The 21012-nt window shown below is 41.2% G+C and overlaps 1 protein-coding gene across 1 annotated transcript in view; it reads left to right on the forward strand.

Moving 5' to 3' along the window:
* The first annotated feature begins 4296 nt into the window (after positions 1-4296).
* The window catches only part of MICOS10 (mitochondrial contact site and cristae organizing system subunit 10), a 29814-nt gene continuing 13098 nt past the window's right edge, over positions 4297-21012 (forward strand). Inside the window, exon 1 of the mRNA XM_019666741.1 lies at positions 4297-4444. Coding sequence (XP_019522286.1) covers positions 4381-4444 — 64 coding nt within the window. The 5' untranslated portion in view covers positions 4297-4380. The remainder of the gene's footprint in view (positions 4445-21012) is intronic.

The raw sequence follows: 21012 nt of genomic DNA on the forward strand, positions 1-21012 counted from the left end.
GCAAATAGAGAAAATAATTACAAATTGTGAAATGAGCTAGGAAGGAAACTCAGGGAGTGGGTGGGGCTAGATAGGGAATAGAGGACCTCTGTTAGATAGGGACAAAGACCTCACATAGTTTTACCAGTCAGGGTCCTGCCAAGAAACACGTGGTACCCTCAGTGTGAGAAATGGAGGAGCATTTAATAAAGTTACTATAATATTTCCAAAGCGAGAGGAATGGTAATACCTTGGAGTAAATACCAGTAAGAACCATTAGCAGCACTAGGCCCAAAAGTACCAGGGGAAGAAGCAAATGCAAGAATCTGAAGAAATAGCGGATAGGGAGGGAGGCCTATTTGATGGGAGCTGCTAGCTACGTGCACCTAAGTGGCTCAGTACCCTGGCATTCAGATTGGAAATGATTTCCATTTCCAATCGAGCGTGTTCTCTGCTAGTTTAGTTTCCTAGATCTGCTGTAACAAAGTATCATGGACTGCATGGCTTAAAACAACAGAAAATTATTCTCTCTCCGTTCTGGAGGCTGGATGTCCACAATCAAGGTGTCAGCAGGGCTGATTTCTTCTTGGTGGCTCAGAGGGAGGACCTGTTCCACGCGTCTCTCCTAGCTTCTGGTGATCGCTTCCTTGGCTTACAGCCGCATGGCTCTGATCTCTGCCTCCATTATCCCATAGCCATCCATCTTCCTTCTGTATCTGTCTGTCTGTATTTCTTCTCCTCTTCTTCGAAGAATACCGGTCACTTTGGATTTAGAGTTCCCCTTATTCAAGTATGATTCGCAACAATTGTAGAGTGTAATTAAAAACCAACTGTTGGCAAGGATGTGGAGTGACAGGAATGGTCATACGCTGCTGGTGTGGGTGTAACCCGGTACGGTCACTTTGGGTTAAAGTTGGCAGTATCTGAAAAGCTGACGATAAGCATACCCTAGTGCCCTTCTTAGTTATATGTCCTATAAAAATGTATGCCCATATGCATCAGGATACATGCACAAGAATGAGAAGACTTGTTGGCAATAATCCCAAACTGGAAACAACCCAGCTATCCACGGAACAGTAGAAGAAGTAAACAAATTATGGGTAGACTACAACTATCTACTATATAGTATAATGAAACAAGAATGAACTATGCACACAACAACATGGATGAATCCTAAAGCATAATAATGAGCAAAAATAAGTCAAATACCATAGAACATGACTGTAGGATTTCATTTATAAAACGTTCAAAACCAGGAAAAATTAAACCATGTTGTTAAGGATGTATAATCAGGTAACAATGCTTAAATAAAAGCAAGGACATGAATAACATAACAGTCAGGATATATGCTAGAGGGACGGAGGGGACATGATCTGGCAAAGGACACATCGGGGAGTGGGCTTCTGAGGTGTTAGTGATGTTCACTTTGTAACAATTTATTTGTTACACCATATTTATGTTTTTTAGCACTTTTCTGCATGCTTGTTATATTTCACATGTACACACACACACACACACACGTGTAAAAAATGGGTGGGGCACCTGGATTTTGGAATCAAACAAAGAAACTATTTAGTAGCTGTTTGACTCTGGACACGTTACTGAAGGGGCAAAACAATATAAGACCCCCCCTTGGAAACAATAAGATATGAAACAAAACAAAAAAGTGAATCTCCCATTAAGAAAGAAATTTCTTAATTAGTTTTTAATTAAAGGGCAATTGAGAAAAACCCACTGGAATCTAAAAGATCTTTATTTATGCAGGTGCTGTGCTATAAAATATTCTAATCTGTGTTGTTAATGAAGCTGGATTTACAACCTAGTAAACTAACAAAGAGCTTATGTTTAGTTGATTAATTGGTTGGGGCTACATACAGTCTTGTGTACTTAAGTGACAGTTTGCACTTCTTCATTTTTCTTCTAACCAACGTAAAAAGATGATAGCTCTCGTGCTGTGAAATGGCTTTATTACGAGACTGTCAACCCATTTGCAATGCAAATGTCTATCATTGGGAAATTTGTTCCATACAACTGACAGACGTCCTAATGATAATAATAATAATGACTTACCCAGAGTTCCAATTGGAACCAAGAACTACATCAGGCAGTTTGTAGTTATTGAAACATTTTGGCATGACACTATCCTCCTTTAAAGACTTCCTTATTTTGAGACACAAGAAGCTGTTCCAAGGTCATTTTGTTTTTTCCCTGCTCCAGCCCTGGAATCTTGGGTGTTTTTCTAAGGAGCCCTGGATTCTTTTACTAACAAATTGTATTTAGAAGCCAAGATCTAGCTTGCTTATTGCTACTGGTGTGTCATTGCTTTTAAGGCCCTCTCAGCAAATTGGATCAGGAAATACACAGACACACACACACACACACACACAGACATAGACACACACACACAGACACACACACACACACACACACACACACACAGACATAGACACACACACACAGACACACACACACACACACACACACACACTTTTATATCTATCTCTATTATATCAAATGCCATGAGTTCATACTGGTACATCGAATTCCAGCCCAACAGCAAAGAGTTCTTTCAAACTTTTCACCTTTCCATGTTTGTAACGCCCTTCCCCTGCATTGAGAAATCTATTTTTAATCATTTTGAACGCAACGAAGTTTTTAATGTGTGCATTGTTGGTTTTTTAAAAAAAATATCGTTCTCACTCATATTGATCTTTGTTCTCCAATAACTATAAAAACTCCAGAGTGTTATTTTAATTCATTCAACCAACACTATGGGCTAGATAACCTTCCAGGGCTGGGGATACAACAGTGAATAAAACTTCGTATTGGGACCGTGGTTAGAGAGAATAATAGATACAAAACTAGGAAATGGCAAAGCTGGGCTCTGAACCCAGACAGCCTGGCTCCAGCATTCATGCCATACCATCTGCCTCTGGTTGCTTTTGTAATTTGCTCTCTGCCTTCCACAAAATTTTACAGCTCTCTTGAATCCAATAAAGAATACTTCTGTTGGTTTCTAAATCTACACCATGCAGAGGCTTGTGCATCCTCCACATTGCTTCACTTCTCTGATATTCCAAATCTGTGAAAACCAAGATACTAATCTCAGCCGACTGCGAGGGTAGATGAAATTATATGCGATGCCTGGTGCTACTTGCGACACATCGTAGGTATTTAGTGAAGTTGATTTTCCTTTCCTTTTTCAACATAAATGCTACACTGTCAAGTTCCTTCAGTACAAAGACTTTTTTTTCTCTTTTATAATTCAATCATTTATTTACGCATCCACTTATTCTTACATCAATTCAAAAAACATTTATTGAGATTCCAACATATACAGCAGGCTCTGCTAGCCGTGGGGGAAACAGGAACCGCACAGCCTTCATTACCGTGGAGCTCACAGTCCCATGCAAGAGCCACACCAACAATTTACAATACAAGCTGATATGCAGCTCGAATGAGAGCTGGAAGAAGGCTGGTCATGGAAGAAGCCTTTCGGAAGGAAGGGGCCCTGTTACAGTAAGGACTGTACAGCAGTTCCGCTGTTAAAGGTGCCAGGGATAAGTGAAGAAAAAAAAAATGGGTGAACGAATTCAGTTCAACGAATATTTCCTAGAAACTTCTACTGCCCAAGGCATTGTGCTCTGAACTGGGAGTGTGCAGATGCAGAAGGGGGCAGCTCAGGCCCTGAAGGAGCGCCTTTTATTCGCTATGTCAATACAACATAGCGAATTATAGGGGGAGGCAAGCTGCTGTGACAAGAAGATGGAGGCAGACAGAAAGCAGCCCTGAAAGGACACCCTGAGAGAAGGGTGAGAGGAGAACTAGGAAAGACTGGGCTCCAAACGAAGAGAAGGCGAAGGCAAGGAGAGTCAGGAAGGAGGGAGCAGTGGTCTGCAATGCCCCAAAGAGCATCCACTCGGTTTGGCAATAGGTGACCTTTGCCAGAGCAGTTTTTGTGTTCGTGGCGCAGGCGGGAGTTCCACTGCAATCAACGAGGGAATGAGAGAGTAGAAAGCAGCGAAGGTGCGTAAATGAATCCACCAAGCGCTGTGGCCTCAGCTGCCCTGGGAATTTCCAGGGCCAAAGTCGGGAGCTGGTGCGGAGGAAGGGCCTTCCCACTGGGCGCTGGGTGCCGCTTAGAAACCTGTCAGCCTCGCAACCCTTAGGTAGGCGCGGCTCCAAGGTCAGGGTCACCTCGGGCCTCCCCGTAACCCGTCACCTTGACGACCAACTGCCGAAAACCGGAAAGGACGGAAGCCGTCAGACCCTCTCGCGATATCTGGCACGCCGACGCCGGGCCTTCCGGGCCTGGGAACCGCGACCGCCTCTCGCGAGACTTGCCGGGACTCGGCGCGCGGGGCCCCACGGTCGGGAAAGCTGGAGCTCGGGGTGGGGAACATGTCGGAGTCAGAGCACGGCAGGAAGTGGGACCGGTGCTTGGCGGATGCGGTGGTGAAGATAGGTAAGGGGCGTGTGGTCCCAGGCCGGCCGCGCCCGGAGCTCGAGGGTCCGCCGACCAGGAGGGCGGAAGGGAAGCCCCGTAAGAGGTCGGGCGGCCTGGCCTGTTCCAGCCCCTGAGGCCAGGGCTAGTTAACCCGAGCCCGGGCGGGGAGGTCAGTCACTCCGGCGGCGGGGGACACGGGCCCGGGGGGCCTAGGCAGCCGCCCGAGTGGAAGGAGTGGCGTCGCAGCCCCGACGAGGTGGGAGTCGGGGTGGCAGGTGGCAGGAGAGGTGCTGAGATATCTTGGAGCGAGAGACGGTATCTAGGACACAACCTTGTGCCAGAGGCTCAAAATTCCCCCCGGTGCCACAGCTCCCGCACGGGGAGTGGAGCCTGGTCAGGAGGCCGCATTCCTCCTCCGCTGCAACAAAAGTGCCTTCTGAAGAAGGTCATCGGGAGCCCTTTCAAGACACTGCCAGGCCCTAACGTGAGTTGCTGTCATTCCCGATGTGTAACCTGATGTATCGGCGTCAGAGTAGTCTGGGGTCTGCAATCGGAGACATGGTGATGGTGATCTGGAATGAGAATTGCCCTGGAAAGTAAGAGATTGGTCACGGAGTAGTCCTTAATGTAACTCCGCGTAACCTCTTAACTTGTACTCAAGGACGACACAAATTATGAAGTCACTGCATGGAGGGAAGGGGAAAGAGGGAGATTCCTTTACTGAGCGTGTGCTAAGTGCCAGACAGTGTGCTAGGCGCGCAACTTCATACGTTGTCTCATACAGGTCATGAAATTGAAAGTCAGGGGAAGAGAGTAGTGGCCCAGGGTCTCATAATTGACAAAGTTGCTAATAAATGGCAAATTTGGGACTAGATCCCAGGTTTTCTGGCTTTCAGGTCCCATGCTCTTTCTTGAGTACTAATTTTTATTGTCCAAATTTGATATTCTTGTATGGAAGTCTTAAGAATATTTAAGAGGATTTAGGATTGCCCTCCAGAGAAAATATAGGAAAAGAAGTAAGATTGTAAACTCCATGAAAGCAGGGATGTTTTCTGGTTTATTCGTTGCTATATCCCCCAGTCCCTAGAAGAGTGCTTCATAAAAATTGTTCAGACGAGTCAATAAATGAAATAATGTATCACAGCTACCACGTCACCCTTGAATTCGTCACTTACCAGCTGTGTGATTTGGGGCAAGTTACTTAACCTCTCTGTGCCTGTCTCCTCATTTGTAAATTGGCAATAAAAATTACTGTCTCACAGAGTTATGAGGATTAAATGAGTTAGTTTATGTAAAGGCTCAAGTACGAACCACTTACTAAGAATGGGTTATTCCGGAAGTGACCAAAGAAATACACAATTTTTGTTATTGTTAACAGCTTACATTTAGGAGAGAAGATTTAAAACCTAGATACGAAATAACCAAAGTAATTACTAAACAGCATGATGTAGTCGTTAAGAATGGGAGGTAGAGCCGAGTTTGAAATCACCCACTCTCACTCTTCACTCCCATCCTCATTAGATTTGTAGCTTTGGGTAATGTATCTTCCTTAACTATGAAATGGGGATAAAGAGACAGATTTCCTAAGAGGATTATGAAGATTGAAGGATAGAAAAATACGTAAGATTCTTAGCATAATACCTGGCACTTACTATGTATTCAGTAAATGGTGGTAGTAGTAATTGGTGATATTAATACTGTTGTGTTGCTGATGATCACCTGAGGCAGTTTGTAGTGTCACTGTCATTCATGAGTGGGACATAGGTGGGGGGTGGGGCATACATAGGTGAAACAATTAGATGAGGCACACTGATGTATGATCACAGCTAAAAATTAAAAAGGAATTCAGACTCCTTTTGCTGTGGTGCTGTTGTTATAAATCAAGTAAGTGGAGTGATGGGCTGAGGTCAGCCAGTGAGAGTTTGCCAGGGAAATGGGCCTTCAGCTGACCTTTGGAGAAAGACTTGGACTTGGATGGTCAGGGAGGGTGGAAGAACGTGAGCAGAGACCGAGTTGAACTTCTATAGAGGGGGAAATTGAAGCATGGAGCAGTTTAAGTAGCTAGAAGTGGAGGGGCTGGCTTAGAATCCAGGCACTGTAATTTCAGCACTGCCTAAAGATGACTGGTGTGGGTGGAGTCAGAATTGTGAAACGTCTTAGAGAGATTCCACTTTATCTTGAAGGCTTTTGAGTTGCCTTTGACTTTTTCACATGTGTTCTGTACATTCAACACCTCTGTCCCAGATAGATTAAATCGATTACTTTCTGCTTCCAGGGCTCATTGTACCAGGCTGGTGGGGAATCATAGGATGGTTTTAAGCGACAAATACTTATTGAGCTCTGGGCCACTCAGTGGGCAAATAGAGAAACAGAAGGCATTTTCACTGACCTCAACAGGGAATTGATGTGATAGAAATGGAATTTTGGTATGATCGTTCTGGCAATGTTTTATGCAGATCAGATTTGGAGTAGGAGAGACAAACAGTACTGTAATTGTGAAGTGATCAAAGTCTGAATTGTTAGGCCGGAAAGAAATGGGTATATTTGAAAAACTACAAACTTTTCCCCCCATTTTTAAAGTGAAAATAGTATAACCCACTTCCTAGGCCAGCATGGTGACAAGTACATAGGAGGAACTCAATAAATACTATTTTTAAAATTTTGTCTCTAACTAGTTAACTTTGCTTCATCTTCATGTCTTATAAAGATGACTCCAAGGTTAGAACTTGGGTAAGTGGTAATGTCATTACTCAGAGTTTGGAAGTAAAACAGTAGAGGTGGGTGTGCACCTCATATACGTTAAATCACATATAAGACTTAGTAACTGATTCTGTGAGGTGGCAGGAGAGAGACTAGTGAGAAAAGAAGTCATGATTTTGCTTGCTTTTCTGCTTGCTTAGTTGAATTTGAGAATGAGAGTGGAGAAGTTGAAAAGGGGGTTTTAATTTTGAGGGGGGGGCTTAAGTTTGGATTTTGAGGGGGTTGTCCTTTTTGTCATGGACGTACAGACAGGGCATAAGAGAGAGCAAGTCCGGAAATCTAATTTGGGGAGGCGGTCATTCAGTCTGATGGTCTTTGAGACTGTGGAGCTGAACTCTTCTGTAGTGAGTGCGTTAGTTCCTGGTCCTATAGGCAGTAATAGAACTCTTTAAACCTCTTTGGCTACTGGCTTTCCTGATGCTTCAAAATGGAAATGGAGACACACGGAATGGCAGCCTGTGACGAGATAGATAGAGGTTTTGTAGGCGATAGAGGCAGGGAGGAAAGGGCCAGTGCAGGCTTTCAGTTACATCTTGATAATTGTATACTCTCTACCTTGACAGAGACCGAAGGGAAGCCAAGGTGAATGGACAGCTCCTTTTGTGAGCCTAAACTGGTTTTGCTCTTTTCCCACTGGTTTGCTGAAAAATTGCTCATGTTTGTTCTAGATATTATACAGATGAGTTAAATAACTTTTGTAAGCATGTACTTTAGGCAGTGGTTCATTTAAAAAGTTTTTCAAGGATCTCCTACTCTGGGGTTTTTTTAATGTCTTTTTTTTTAACAATAAGAGATTATTTATTGAATGTTTCATGTCCACATTAATGTAAAAGCTTAACTTCTTTCAAGTTTCTTTTTTTGTTTGTTTTTGTATTCTGCCATCTTGGACCTTCCTTCTAGAATGTCTTAATCGAAAGTTCTCACATGATTTGGTCCTGTAGGAAGAGATACATTTATTTATAAATACCCCTGCCCCTCCCTTTGCTATCATAAGAAAAGCAGTTCTATTTCCCCCATTAATTCTGGTTTTAAAATATCTATTTTGTGTTTATTAGGGGGATGGTTGGATACGTGTTTTCTAATATGGTTTGATCTCATAAATTGAGCCCATGGATCGACAAAACACAGGCCTCCCTGTAATTGGCACAATGAGCTTTTGTTCATTACACATCTGTTTCTCTCTTCTTCCAGCTCTTGTTCCTTTCTTTTTCTTTCTCCTCCTCACATTTTTACTCCTCTCTTTGACTTCTATTCTTATTCCTGCCACTGCCATCCATAGGCATTGCCTAGTTCACCCATAAAATTTGAGATTAATGTATCTTTTGAAAAATTATATAACCTTGTTAACATTTAAGTTCCTAGGTGTCCTATTTATTCTCCATCACATCACTAATTTTTCTTAATAGCACATATCACCAGCTGAAATTTGCAATTTGTTTCTCTACTCAATTGTCTCTTCTCCCTAGAATATAAACTTCACAAGAACCAGAGACTGTTTTGTTTTCACTGTTGAACCCCAAGTCCCCGGCACGGAGGAGGCTTACAGTACTTATTGCTACATGAATGACAAGTATTGCTGAGAATTTTGTAGACTATGTTCTCTGCCCATATTTGCTGCTCAGTGTGTTTATTAACTGAATGAATTAGCATTTAAATTAAAAATTCCAGGTAAGGTAGATTTCATGTGAATTTCTGCCAGTTCGCATGTTTGATTGTGTGTCCTTGTACTCTTGGGACTTTTACCAACTTTTAACTTCATCTGGGGGTGTAAATTACTGTCAGTAGATCTTAGTAATAAAGTAGTATTAGAAATGTTTAGGAGCAGTCAACCAAGAAACATAAACCAGCGAGCACTTTTGTTTTTAAACAAATAGAGAGTGATGTTGGTTTAAGTGGCAGTGCCAGTGTCTTGCTGCAGGAAATTAAAAAAGGAGTAAAGAATATTACATTTTATGAATGGCGTGTTCCGTTAGTTTTATGTGACTTCGTCATTAATGGGTTTTGCTAATTTTATGGACTTATTTTTAAATTTTATCACATTTATTGAATGCTCTGGTTTTCATTCTCCACTCAGTTAAAGGGCTATGCCGTTTATTTTCCTTGCCGTGCTGACTAATTTGTCTTGTATATACTCACATGAATAAGTCACACATTCTTGTTAATGAGACTAGAAGGCATAGTATCTTGCCAACATAGGAGGCTTGTGCTTGTCACTCTGGACTGGATGGGAGGTTATGTGTGTTTTCTGTTTCCCAGGGAAAATAAGATTCTAGGAGATGAAAAAAATCACAGTTATGAAACATATGGAGGTGTTTCCCTGCAATTTGAGGACATCTAAGCCCTGCAAGTGTGAGTCATGGAAGCACTGGCATTGCCCTCAGGGCCCTGTTGCAACTCCCTCGAGAATGTTGGAGGCCCGCGCTGGCAGGCTGAGATCTCATGACCGCTCGAACTAGTGTCTGTGTGACAATGGCCAGGGCCTCAGTTGCAGAGCTGCAGGCGGAGGCTTTGAGGAAAACCTGATTCCAGTGCTTCCTGGATTCATATGGCGGTCCCAGGAATCCTTAATGTGACTTGAAAAGCTGTAAAATTGGTGCTGTCCCTTGCCCCTGCGTTCCACTCCTGCCGTGAGAACACAATAAGGGGTATCTAGTGTCATTAATCCATGGATTGGCCAGGAAAGCTAAAAGAGGGGAAGGAGATGTTGCGGTTGGGGGTGGGGTTTCCCAAGCTTCTGGCACTGCCCAGAGAAAAAGCTGTCCTTGCAAGCAGTGTTTTTCATTTTCTTAGTGACGAGAAAAAATGCAGGCCACAGGCATTTATAAGCAGCCCCTAGAATGTATTCCATTCAGTGGGCTATGGTAGCATTCACATGAAAAGAAGAGCCTTCGCTTTGCTTTTCCCTGATTTTTTTTCCGTGAGAAATAAATATACCAATAAGTACCTCTCTGTGCCTCACATTCCTCATCTATAAGATAATAGTACCTGCCCCTGAGGGTTGTTGCAAGTAAAGAATAAATGAGGTAATTTCTGTCGATAGATCAGTTAGGACATCACTTGTACTTGATAAATATTAGCTGCATTTGCAATCATAAGTTAGAGTAACACATTTGCTCTGATCTCTTCTATTGTGGGTGGTATGGAAGCCTGCCAGTCAGTATTCCAGTTTATCTATATCATAGTAATCGTTAATGTATACACTGCACAAAACAATATGAGGGATTGTGGAAAGTCCGGGTGGGGCTTATGGGCTTGGCATGCAAGATGAATAGGCACTGGCCTACCCTGGTGGAGGCTTGTGCTTGTCACTCAGGACTGGATGGGAGGTTTAACGTGTTTTCTGTTTCCCAGGGAAAATAATTCCCCTCCTTGAAGAATGTGAAAAGGAAGTGGTGACATTGGAGTTTCATCTTGGGAGAAATGTGTAGGTGTTAGGTGGGCCAGGTGGAGGACTGCATTCCAGGCCCCATAACTGTCCAGGCGATGTCCCAGAGGAAAGAGAGACTTTGGCTCCTTGGGGGAACCATGGTAGTGGCTACCATTTATTGAGCACTTACCATGTGCCAGACTCTGTGCTAAGTGTGTTACATTTTACATGCAGTATCTCATTTAATCCTTATAGCCTTGTGGGGTATTTTCCCCCCAATGTTTTTGTGTGTGTGTGATAAAATACACATAACAAAATTTACCACCTTACCCATTTTTAAGTATACAGTGAAGTGGTATATTAAATACATTCATAATACTGTGCAATCATTACCATTATCCATCTCCATAACTCTTCATCTTGTAAAACTGAAACTCTTCACCCGTGTGATAATAATTCCCCATCCCGACCTGCCCCCAGCACTGGCCACCACCATTCTGTCTGCTTTCTGTCTCTGGTCTTGTCTCTTCCAGGGACCTCATCTAAGTAGAATCATATAGAATTTGTCTTTTTGAGAAGGGCTTATTCACTTTGCATAGTGCCTTCACGTTTCATCCATGGTGTAGCACGTGTCAGAATTTTTTTCAGTTTTTAAGGCTGAATATTATTCGTATATATGTATCTGTATACATATACATCACATTTTGTTTATTCATTCACCTGTTGATGGTGAAACGTGGGTTGCTTCCATGTTTTAGCTCTTGTGAATAATGCTGCTATGAACATGGGTATACCACTACCTCTTGGAGTCCCTACTTTTAATTCTTTTGGGCATATACCTAGAAGTGAGATTCTTGGATCCTGTGGTATCTCTATTTTTAATTTTTTGAGGATCTGCCATACTGTTTTCTACAGTGGCTGCACCATTTTACATTCTCACCTACAGTGTACAAAAGTCCCAGTTTCTTCTCATCCTCACCAACACTTATTTTCTTTCTTTTTTGATAGTAGCCATTTTAATGGGTGTGAGGTAATATCTCATTGTAGTTTTGATTTGCATTTCCCTAATGACTAGTGGTATTGAGAATCTTTTTATGTGCTTATTGGCCATTCGTGTATCTTCTTTGGAGAAATGTCTATTCAAGCCCTCTGTTCATTTTTGAATCTTTTTTTGTTGTTGCATTTTAGGAGTTCTCTACATTTTCTGGATATTAATCCCTTGTCAGATACATGATTTGCAAATATTTCCTCCCATTATGTGCCATGCCTTTTTACTCTGTTGGTACTATCTTTTGAAGCACACAATTTTTAAATTTCCATGAAATCCAGTTTGTCTGTTTTAAATTTTTTTGCCTGTACCTTTGGTGTCTGAGCATGAAAAAACTCTGTTTTGGGGCCGGCCGAGTGGCTCAGTTGGTTAAGAGTTGGCTTAAGAGCATGAGCTCTGAGCAGCAGGGCCGCCGGTTCGATTCCCACATGGGACAGTGACGCTGCAACCGAGCTGAGCTGTTGCTGAGCTGCCAACAGGTGGCAGGATGGCTCAGCTGGTGTAACAACAAGATTGCCTGTTCGATGGTGGGTTACGCACACCCACAACTAAGACTGAACTTGGCATCTTGAGCAGAGCTGCTACCCAGATGGCTCAGTGGATAGAGCTTGCGCTTTTAACAACAAGGCTGCCGGTTTGACTCCTGCATGAGATGGTGGCTATGCCCACCCGCAACTAAGATTGAACACGGCACCTTGAGCTTAGAGGCCACGAGCTGCTGATGGGAAGCCAAATGGTGACTGGCACCCTCCACAACGAAGACTGAAGAACAACAACTTGGCTGGTTCCCCTCCCCAATTCCCCAACACTGTTCCTCTCCCCCAATTCCCCAATAAAATCTTTAAAAACAAACAAACAAAAACTGTTTCTCCTTTACTCTCACACTCACAGTACTTCTGACATCAGACGTGTGGGTTTTCCATACCAGGCAGTTCTCTGACACCAGCTGGGTGTCCTATAATTCAGTTCAATTCTGACACTAACTGGAGTTAGCACAGACCCCACAGGTTATGGGCTCAGTCCCATAAGACTCCTTCTGCTTCAGATACCAATCATAAGTCCAGACTGTTACATGTACTTCTGACTGATGGGCTGTGAATCAGAGGTTCCCACGACCCCCTCCTAGGGTTCGATAAGTGCTAGAATGGCTCTCAGAATTTAGGAAAGCAATTTACTTACTAGATTACCAGTGTATTACCAAGGACATTAAAGAATATGAATGAATAGCCAGATGAAGAGATACATAGGATGAGGTCCTGAAGGGGTCTGCAGAGCAGGAGCTGCTATTTCTGTGGAGTTGAGGTATGCGCCTAACTGGCACATAGATGTGTCCAACCTGGAAGCTCTCAGAACCCCGTAGTTCGGGATTTTTATGGAAGCCTCATTACAAAGACATGATCAATCATTAATTTAATTTCCAGCTCCTCTCCCCTTCTTGGAGGATAGAGGGTGGGGATAAAAATTCCAAGCTTGTTTTGGTCTTTCTGATGACCAGCCCCCATCCTGAAGCTATCAGGAGCCAACCTCGATATGAGTGGCCTCATTAGAAAAAAAGACACTCCTGTCTCCCAGGAAATTCCAAGGGATTCAGGACCCCGGGATAGATAGATAGATAGATAGATAGATAGATAGATAGATAGATATAGGTATAGATTTTTTTTTTTTTTTTTACTATTTTACAGTGTTGTATCCAAGAAGTCATTGCCAAATCCAATGTAACGAAGCTTTTGCCCTGTGTTTTGTTTAATGGTTTTAGGTTTTATATTTAGGTCTTTGATCCATATCGAGTTAATTTTTGTATGTGGTGTCCGGTAAGGAAGGATCCAACTTCATTCTTTTGCATGTGGATATCCAATTTCCCAGCACCATTTGTTGAAAAGACTGTCTTTTCCCCATTGAATGGCCTTGGCACCCTTGTCAAAAATCACCTGACCGTATATTCAAGGGTTTATTCCTCGGCTCTCTTTTCTATTCCATTGCTTTGTATATGTCTTTATGTCAGCATCCCACTGTTTTTGACTATTGTAGCTTTGTGGTAAATATTGAAACTGGGAAGAGTGAATTTTTTTGGTTTGTTCTTTTTCAAGATTGTTTTGGTTATTTAGGATCCCTTGAGATTCCATATGAATTTCAGGATGGGTTTTTCTATTTCTGCAAAAAATGTCATGGATTTCAATGGGCATTGCATTGAATCTGTAGATCGCTTTGGGTAGTATTGACATCTGTTATCAAATAATATTCTGTGATATGGATATACCACATTTTGTTTATCCGTGTATCAGTTAATGGACATTTATATTCACACTGTTTGGCTATTATGAGTTATGCTGCTATAAAGTGTGCAAGTTTTTATGTGAACATATGTTTTCGTTTCTTTGGATATGTAACTAGGAGTAGAATTGCTGGGGTGTATGACAACTCTTCGCGTAGCATTGAAAAAAACCATTGAACGTTAAGCTGAAGAGCGAGGTGGCTGAATTTCTGATTTCAGAAAGATCACTGAAGTAGCATGAACAGAAATGAGTTGGAAAGGACCAGAATGAAGGCAGAGAGATGGTAGTATTGCAGAATCATGCCAGAAATGATGAAATTAGAGGAAAGCAGAAAGAAGGTGAGGGCAGAGGAATGAAATGGATGGAGACAGAAGCAATGGTGACAGTACAGTGGTAATATTGACAGAGCTTGAAAGGCAGGCTCATGAGTGGGAGCAGTCAGGGGTGATGCCAAGCTGATGTAAACAGATAAATAGGAGAGGCAGGAGGGGAGCCCAGGTAACAGTAATTTCTGGTCTTCCTTGAGATAGGTCATTGGTATTTTGCAGCTCAGTCAACAGGATGGAAGTTATCTCTTTGCCATGTGTTTATATCTTCATGAAAAGAGAGTTTGGCCTTGTTCCTTCCTTGTTAAGAAAAGGATAGTAAATGACTTAGTAACCAACCTGCTTAAAATTAACCAGCAGATTTCGTGTATTCATCCGTTAATCAATTAAGTGTAGTTAAATTGATTGTTTCAGGCCATTTTAATGTTAAAAAAAATACTGTAATGAAAGAGGCCTTGAAATATAGTCATGGAAAAAGAAAGCAAATTATTGTTTTTCTTTAAGTATCAGTTCCTCTGATAAATGTGGGTTACCACAAAGCTTTGGTGGCTCACCAAAAATTGCCTTTTGGTGGCCTGTGTTTGCAAACTGATACCTCTCCATTTCGTGGAGTGATATCAATTAGGCTAAACTAAAATACTTCAAAGGGTTTTGGTTGTTTATAGGTTTGGGTTTCAAATTAGTACATGTTAATTGTTGAATTAGTAGCCATATTTTGTTATATGTATTTCTAAACAGTGTTTGTATGTGTTTCTAAACAAATGTAAAAGTACTTTTTCCATTCGCAGCATCAATATGAATAATGGAGCTTTGTGATCTTGCTAGAGGAGAATTTTCTGTTAGTATTTTGGAATAATGTAATTAGGCGCTATATGGAACTTGAAAACATTTAAATTTCTGTCTGGCTGTGGTTTCATGCTTTCCTAAAATGTGGCCTGAAACAGTTTATTAGTAAATATGCTGAATTGCTTTCTCTGGCAAGTGCATTTTAGTATTGAATCCAAGTAAAAATACAAATATTTACTTATAAAAGTCATTTGGTGTGGTAATATTTTTACTATGGTCATTGACCCACTAGAGAAATGTTAGGGCATTGCTAGATTGGATCCTGTTTATTTTAAGGTCAAGAGAGGGAAAGAGAGAGGAAACGAACATTAATCGAATGCCTGTTATGTGCCACTGTATTTGATACACTAACATATTAGCCCTTTTTTACTCTCCTAGCAACTCAGTGAGGAAGTTTATTTGTTTTTCCAGCAAGAAAAATAATGCTTAGAGATATTTATAGAAATTGAGAAGCTGATTTTAAAATCTATATGAAAATGTAAACAATCCAAAATAGCCAAAGCAGTTTTTGAAAAGAAACATGGAAATTGGAGGGATAACATTACTTGATTTCAAGACTTACTGTAAAGCTATAGTTAATCAGACAGTTTGGTATGGGGGAGGGATACACACATAGACCAGTGGAATCGGCTAATGTCCAGAAATATATGGTCAATATATTTTCGACAAAGATGCCAAGGCAGTTAACAGGGAAAGGAAAATCTTTTCTACAAATTGTGCTAGAATAACTAACTGGGTGTCCATATAAAGAAAAAACTGAGCTTCATTATCATGCATAAAAATTAACTTGAAAGAATCACAGACCTAAATGCAAACACTAAAATTATAAAACCTCTAGAAGAAAATATGGAGAAAGATCTTTGTGACTTTGAGTTCAGAAAAGATTTCTTAGAGCACAAGAAGCAAAAAGTCACAAAGAAAAAAATTGATATATTGGATTTGGTCATAATTTTAAACTTTTGCTTTTTGAAAGACACCATTAAGAAAACAAAAAGGAGGGCCAGCCGAGTGGCGCGTTGGTTAAGAGCTGGCTTGGGACGCCAGAGGTCCCTGGTTCGGATCCCACATATGAGAGCCAGTGACGCTGCCCTCTACAGCTAAGATGCTGAACAACAGCTCAACCTGGAGCTGGGCTGCCTTGAGTCGCGGGCAATGGCGTAGGCTGCAGCCCCTGTGGCAGTGGGTTGCCATGGGCTACGTTGTGTAGCCAGCAGCCAGCGTGAGCGGCCAGCAGACGCAGTGAGTGGCTGTCCAAAAGCTGGCGACTGATCTGCCTCACCTGGGAAGAGCGCAATGATGGTGCCAACTTGGGCCAGTGAAGCAACATCCTCCACAACTAGACTGAAGAACAAAAGGACAGCAATTTGTTCCCCTTCCCCCAATTCCCCAGCGCTGTTCCTATCCCCCAATTCCCCAATAAAAATCTTTAAAAAAAAAAAAGGCAAGTCCCAGAATGGGATAAAATATTTGCAATACATATATCTAATAAAGGACTGTTTCCAGAATAAATAAGTCTTTAAATTAATCATAAAAAGACAAACAACCCATTTAAGAAAATGGGTAAAATGTTTGAAAAGATTCTTTGCAAAAGAATTTATACTCATGGCAAATAAGGACCTGAAAAGATGTTAACATCAGTGGTCGTTAAGGAAATGCAAATTAAAATCATAATGAGATGCCCCTAATAATAGGTGTGCACCTATTTAAAATAGTTAAAATTAAAAAGACTGACAAGAGGGGTAGTAGATTGGGGGAGGGGAGGTTATCACTTTGTGAAGAGTGTAAATGTCTAACTATTACATTGTCTTGTACATCTGAAAACTAATTAAAAAAATAAAAGACTGACAACATTAAAGGTTGACTAGGATATGGAGCAACTGGAACTCTTGTCTACTGTTGGTGGGAATGAATAGTGGTACAACCACTTTGTAAAACTTTTAGGTGGTTTTTATAAAGTTAAACATACTATCTGGTCTTTCTACTCTTAGGTATTTACCCAACAAAAATGAAAACATACGTCCACACAAGGTCTTGTATACGAATGTCCATACCAGCTTTATTCATAATGCCCCAAAACTGGAAAGAACCTAGATGTCATCAATAGGTGAAGGGATAGACAAAATATGGACTATCCATAGAGTAGAATATTCGGTAATAATAATAATAATAATAATAATAACATACAACATACAACACATACAACAGCATACATGCATTTCAAATCATTGTGTTGAGTGAAAGACGCTAGACACAAAAGAGTATATATTGTCCCGGGCTGTGGCACCAAAAAACCCCCAAACAAACAAAAAAGAGTACCTGCATACCTCGGAGATATTGTGCATGCAGTTTCAGACCACTGCAAGATCGCGATGAAGCAAATCGTCATCTTTTTGCTGCTGGAGGGTCTTGCCTTGAATTTGTTAAAAATGCACCGTCTGTGAAACGCAGTAAAGCAAAACACAATAAAACGAATTGTGCATGTATGTACTCTATGATTCCATTTATATAAAAAATTCTAGAAAATGCAAATCACTCTATGATGACAAAGTAAGTAAGTGGTTGTCTGGGACCAAAGGTGGAGGGAAGGATGGACTGCAGTGGGGCACAAGGAAAGTTTTGAGGGGGTGATAGCAGTATTCTTTTGTTTTTTTTCTCTCTTTCCCTCAAACTTTGTTCTAATGAGTTGATAGCAGTATTCTGTTTCTTGATTGTGGTGGTGGTTTCACGGGTATGTACATCTGTTAGACTCATTGAATTGTACACTTTCAATCGGTGTAGTTTATTCTACATAAATTATACCTCAAAAAGTTATTTAAAAACCAAAAAGACAAAAATGAAATGAAAATGAGAAAGATGAAAAATACTTAGTGTTGGTGAGATATACTCAACCAAAACGCTCAGACCAGCAACTAAAACAGATGGGAAATGAAGAAGATAAGAAAAAGGAACAAACAGAATAATTAGAATGACTTTTTAAAAAGCATAGCTCATAATTTTAAGGTCTTTTTTTTTTTAACGAAATGCATGCTTGTAAAAAAAAGGACAAAAAAACTATTACTTATAAAGTGAAAGTCCATTGGAATTGATAACTTGTCATTTTAAAAAGTAAGAAGTAGAGAAAGTGAATTTGAAATGCTGTTTAGACAGCATGACAAGAACAAGAAATAGAGGGTAAATGAATACAAATGAGGAAAAATATGAGAATAGGGGTCAATACTAATCGATAATAGGGACCTGAATAGAAAAATGCACAGCACACCTGGGAGTCAGGGCAGGTAGGCAGGCAGATCGCAGTGTGGCTGAGGGGCTTCTTTAGGATGATACAGACTTTCCAAGTTGCTTTAATTATGCATCTTCAGGTAAAATTTTTAAAACTATTTGATTAATAGTTTACAGTGTATATGGGAGGAATTGAAATCCACCACTTTTCCTTTAAATTTCTTTATCCAATCTAAATGTGCATTAGAATGCTTAGGATAACTTAGAATGATTGTAACACTGACATAATTGTTGACAGATTTGTAGACTTACTTAACTATGACAAATGTTTACAAGTTAGAACAAATGTTTCTGATTGTTTGTCAAAACCTACACATATAAACCACTCAAAATTCCTGTTTGATAGATTCTAAATGATTAACTGAAGCAAATGATTTAAGCAACATAATTCACTTTTTGCTAGGAAGGTAGTCCTAAGAAAGCTTCTAGTTTCTTGGCATCATTTCAGATTACTAAATTGAAATCCATTAGTTGTAGGAATTTTTCTTTTTTCTTTTACAATTTCAGCATAGGCCTGTATGTGACAAACCCTGAACCTTGTAAGCTCATAAATATCCCACTCTGAGAAGAAGTACAGTGTATACTGCTCCAATCATATATTGTCTTGACATTAGAATAAATGCTACTAATCTTATGTATTCCCAGAAAAGATTGGCTGTGACCATTGAAAAATAACTTATTTTTCTTGTTCCAGCTGCAACTTGAAATTCATTTTATTTCAGCTCATCATTTCCTTTTTAGAAGGCTTTTTCTTCACTCAGTTTATGAAAACTAATTCTTGGTTTCTTAAGGTATGCAAGCCCCTTGATTTGGCATAGTGATGCCTTTAAGAACAACTGTAGAATGCTACCATAATACAGAGCCACCTGGGTGCCGTGGCCTAGCCTTGTAGTCACGGGCACTTTATTAGAACCAGATTTGAACAGCAAAGAAGAGGTTGCTTGCTCAGGAAAGCCCCAAGATTCAGGTGAGTCTGTCCTTCCGACACCTTTGCAGAGCTGATTTAGGCTAGTCACCATTTGCACCAACAATACCTTAAATGCAGAACCACTGGATCTTTTTTTCTATCCCCATTTGTCTTTGTCCATGACAATGTGTAGCTTTACCTAAAGACCCATTATCTCAGAATCATCAGTAAGTGTTGTCACTCCCACTCCTAGAAGTTCCTAATCCCTGATCATTAACGCTGAGTCATGCGTTAATCTGCACTGCTTACCTTAAACTGTCTTCTCCACTTTTGCCTAGAATGGAATATAGGGAAGGCACAGAGGAAGGGCTGTTGAGGAGAGACCCAAGTATGGAAGACAGCGTTCAGCCGGATGGATGGAAAAGAGAATCTGAGATCCCGTTGGTCCTTTCCTCTTGCCATCTCCTCCCCCCTCTTCTCTCTAACTCTCCAGGATGGTTTGGGTACCCTGCTCAGCGCTTCTAGTACATCCTATATCAGTCATTGTACCTTGTATGTTATCAGTTGGCTCCCACACTAGGCAGTGACCTGGATGAGTGTTGGAAGTTATTCCCCAGGGCCTAGCATAGTGCCTGGCACACAGTAGGTACTCAGTTTGTATAACTAAGGAAATGCCCATACATATGGTTGGCCAGGATGGATTTTGAAGTGTTTAGATTTCTTTGGTAAATCAAAATTAATGTTTATAACGGCTTCATATATCTGGGGGGGGGGGGGACTACCCTGGCAGCAGTGTAGCATGGTGACCAAGGACCAGGCCCCTGGAGTCAGACTGCCTGGGTTCAAATCCGCCATGTGTGACCTGAGGCAAGTTAATTCTCTGTATCTCAGTTTCTTGGTGTATAAAGTGGAGCTAAGTAAAAGAAGGTTATTGTGAGGACCAAAATGAGGTGATTTAATCCTGAAGCATAAATTCCTAGCGACTGCTCTTCATTTAATATCGTATGGCATTCCTGAAAACAATGTCGATGCTGCGTTTTTATAAATCAAGTTACATTTCAGATTTATTAAGGGAACTTGGTACTAAAAGGTTACTTGGTGACTTATGAATAGCATCAATGTTTTTACAGTTATCCAGGTAGAAGTTTTCAGCATTTTCTTTGACAGCTTTCCCCACTGCAGCCTCCAAAAGCCCAGATACACATACATACACTTAATCAGTTAAATCCTGTAAATCCTTCCAGCAAAATGTCTCTTCCTTTCCAAGTAACCCTACACACCTTAGCCAGATGAATCTTCCTCAAGCACAGCCTCAGTCTTGTTAGCCTTTTAAAAAACTCTTCAGGGAAGTCCCCTGCTTACTGAATTAAGTGCTGTGTGGACTCCTTGGCCCAGTTTCTGGCGCCTTCCGAATGCCCCCACCACCCCCCCACCCCCGTCTAGCCTTATCTCCCACTCTCCAGGACATGCCTCATGCTTCAGCTAGACTGCCCGCACCCCCCACAATAAAACCTCTGGCTGTTAAAAGTCTACCATTTAAGACAACTCAAATGCCACCTCTTTCATTTTTTTAAATATTAAATTTATTGGGTGACACACCTCTTAAAGAGTAAAAAAAAAAAATCTTTCCGGCTAAATGTGTTCCCACCCTCCTCCTCTGGACCCACCGAACACTGTCCCCCTCTCAGGGCACCGAGGCGTTGCCATCGTCCAGTTTTCCAGCTGTCTGACTTGTTACCCCTTCTTGATCACAGGCTACCCAGGGACGAGACTGCCTTAC

Source organism: Hipposideros armiger, unplaced genomic scaffold (genome assembly GCF_001890085.2).
Source record: "Hipposideros armiger isolate ML-2016 unplaced genomic scaffold, ASM189008v1 scaffold_477, whole genome shotgun sequence".
In the NCBI taxonomy this organism is placed as follows: domain Eukaryota; kingdom Metazoa; phylum Chordata; class Mammalia; order Chiroptera; family Hipposideridae; genus Hipposideros; species Hipposideros armiger.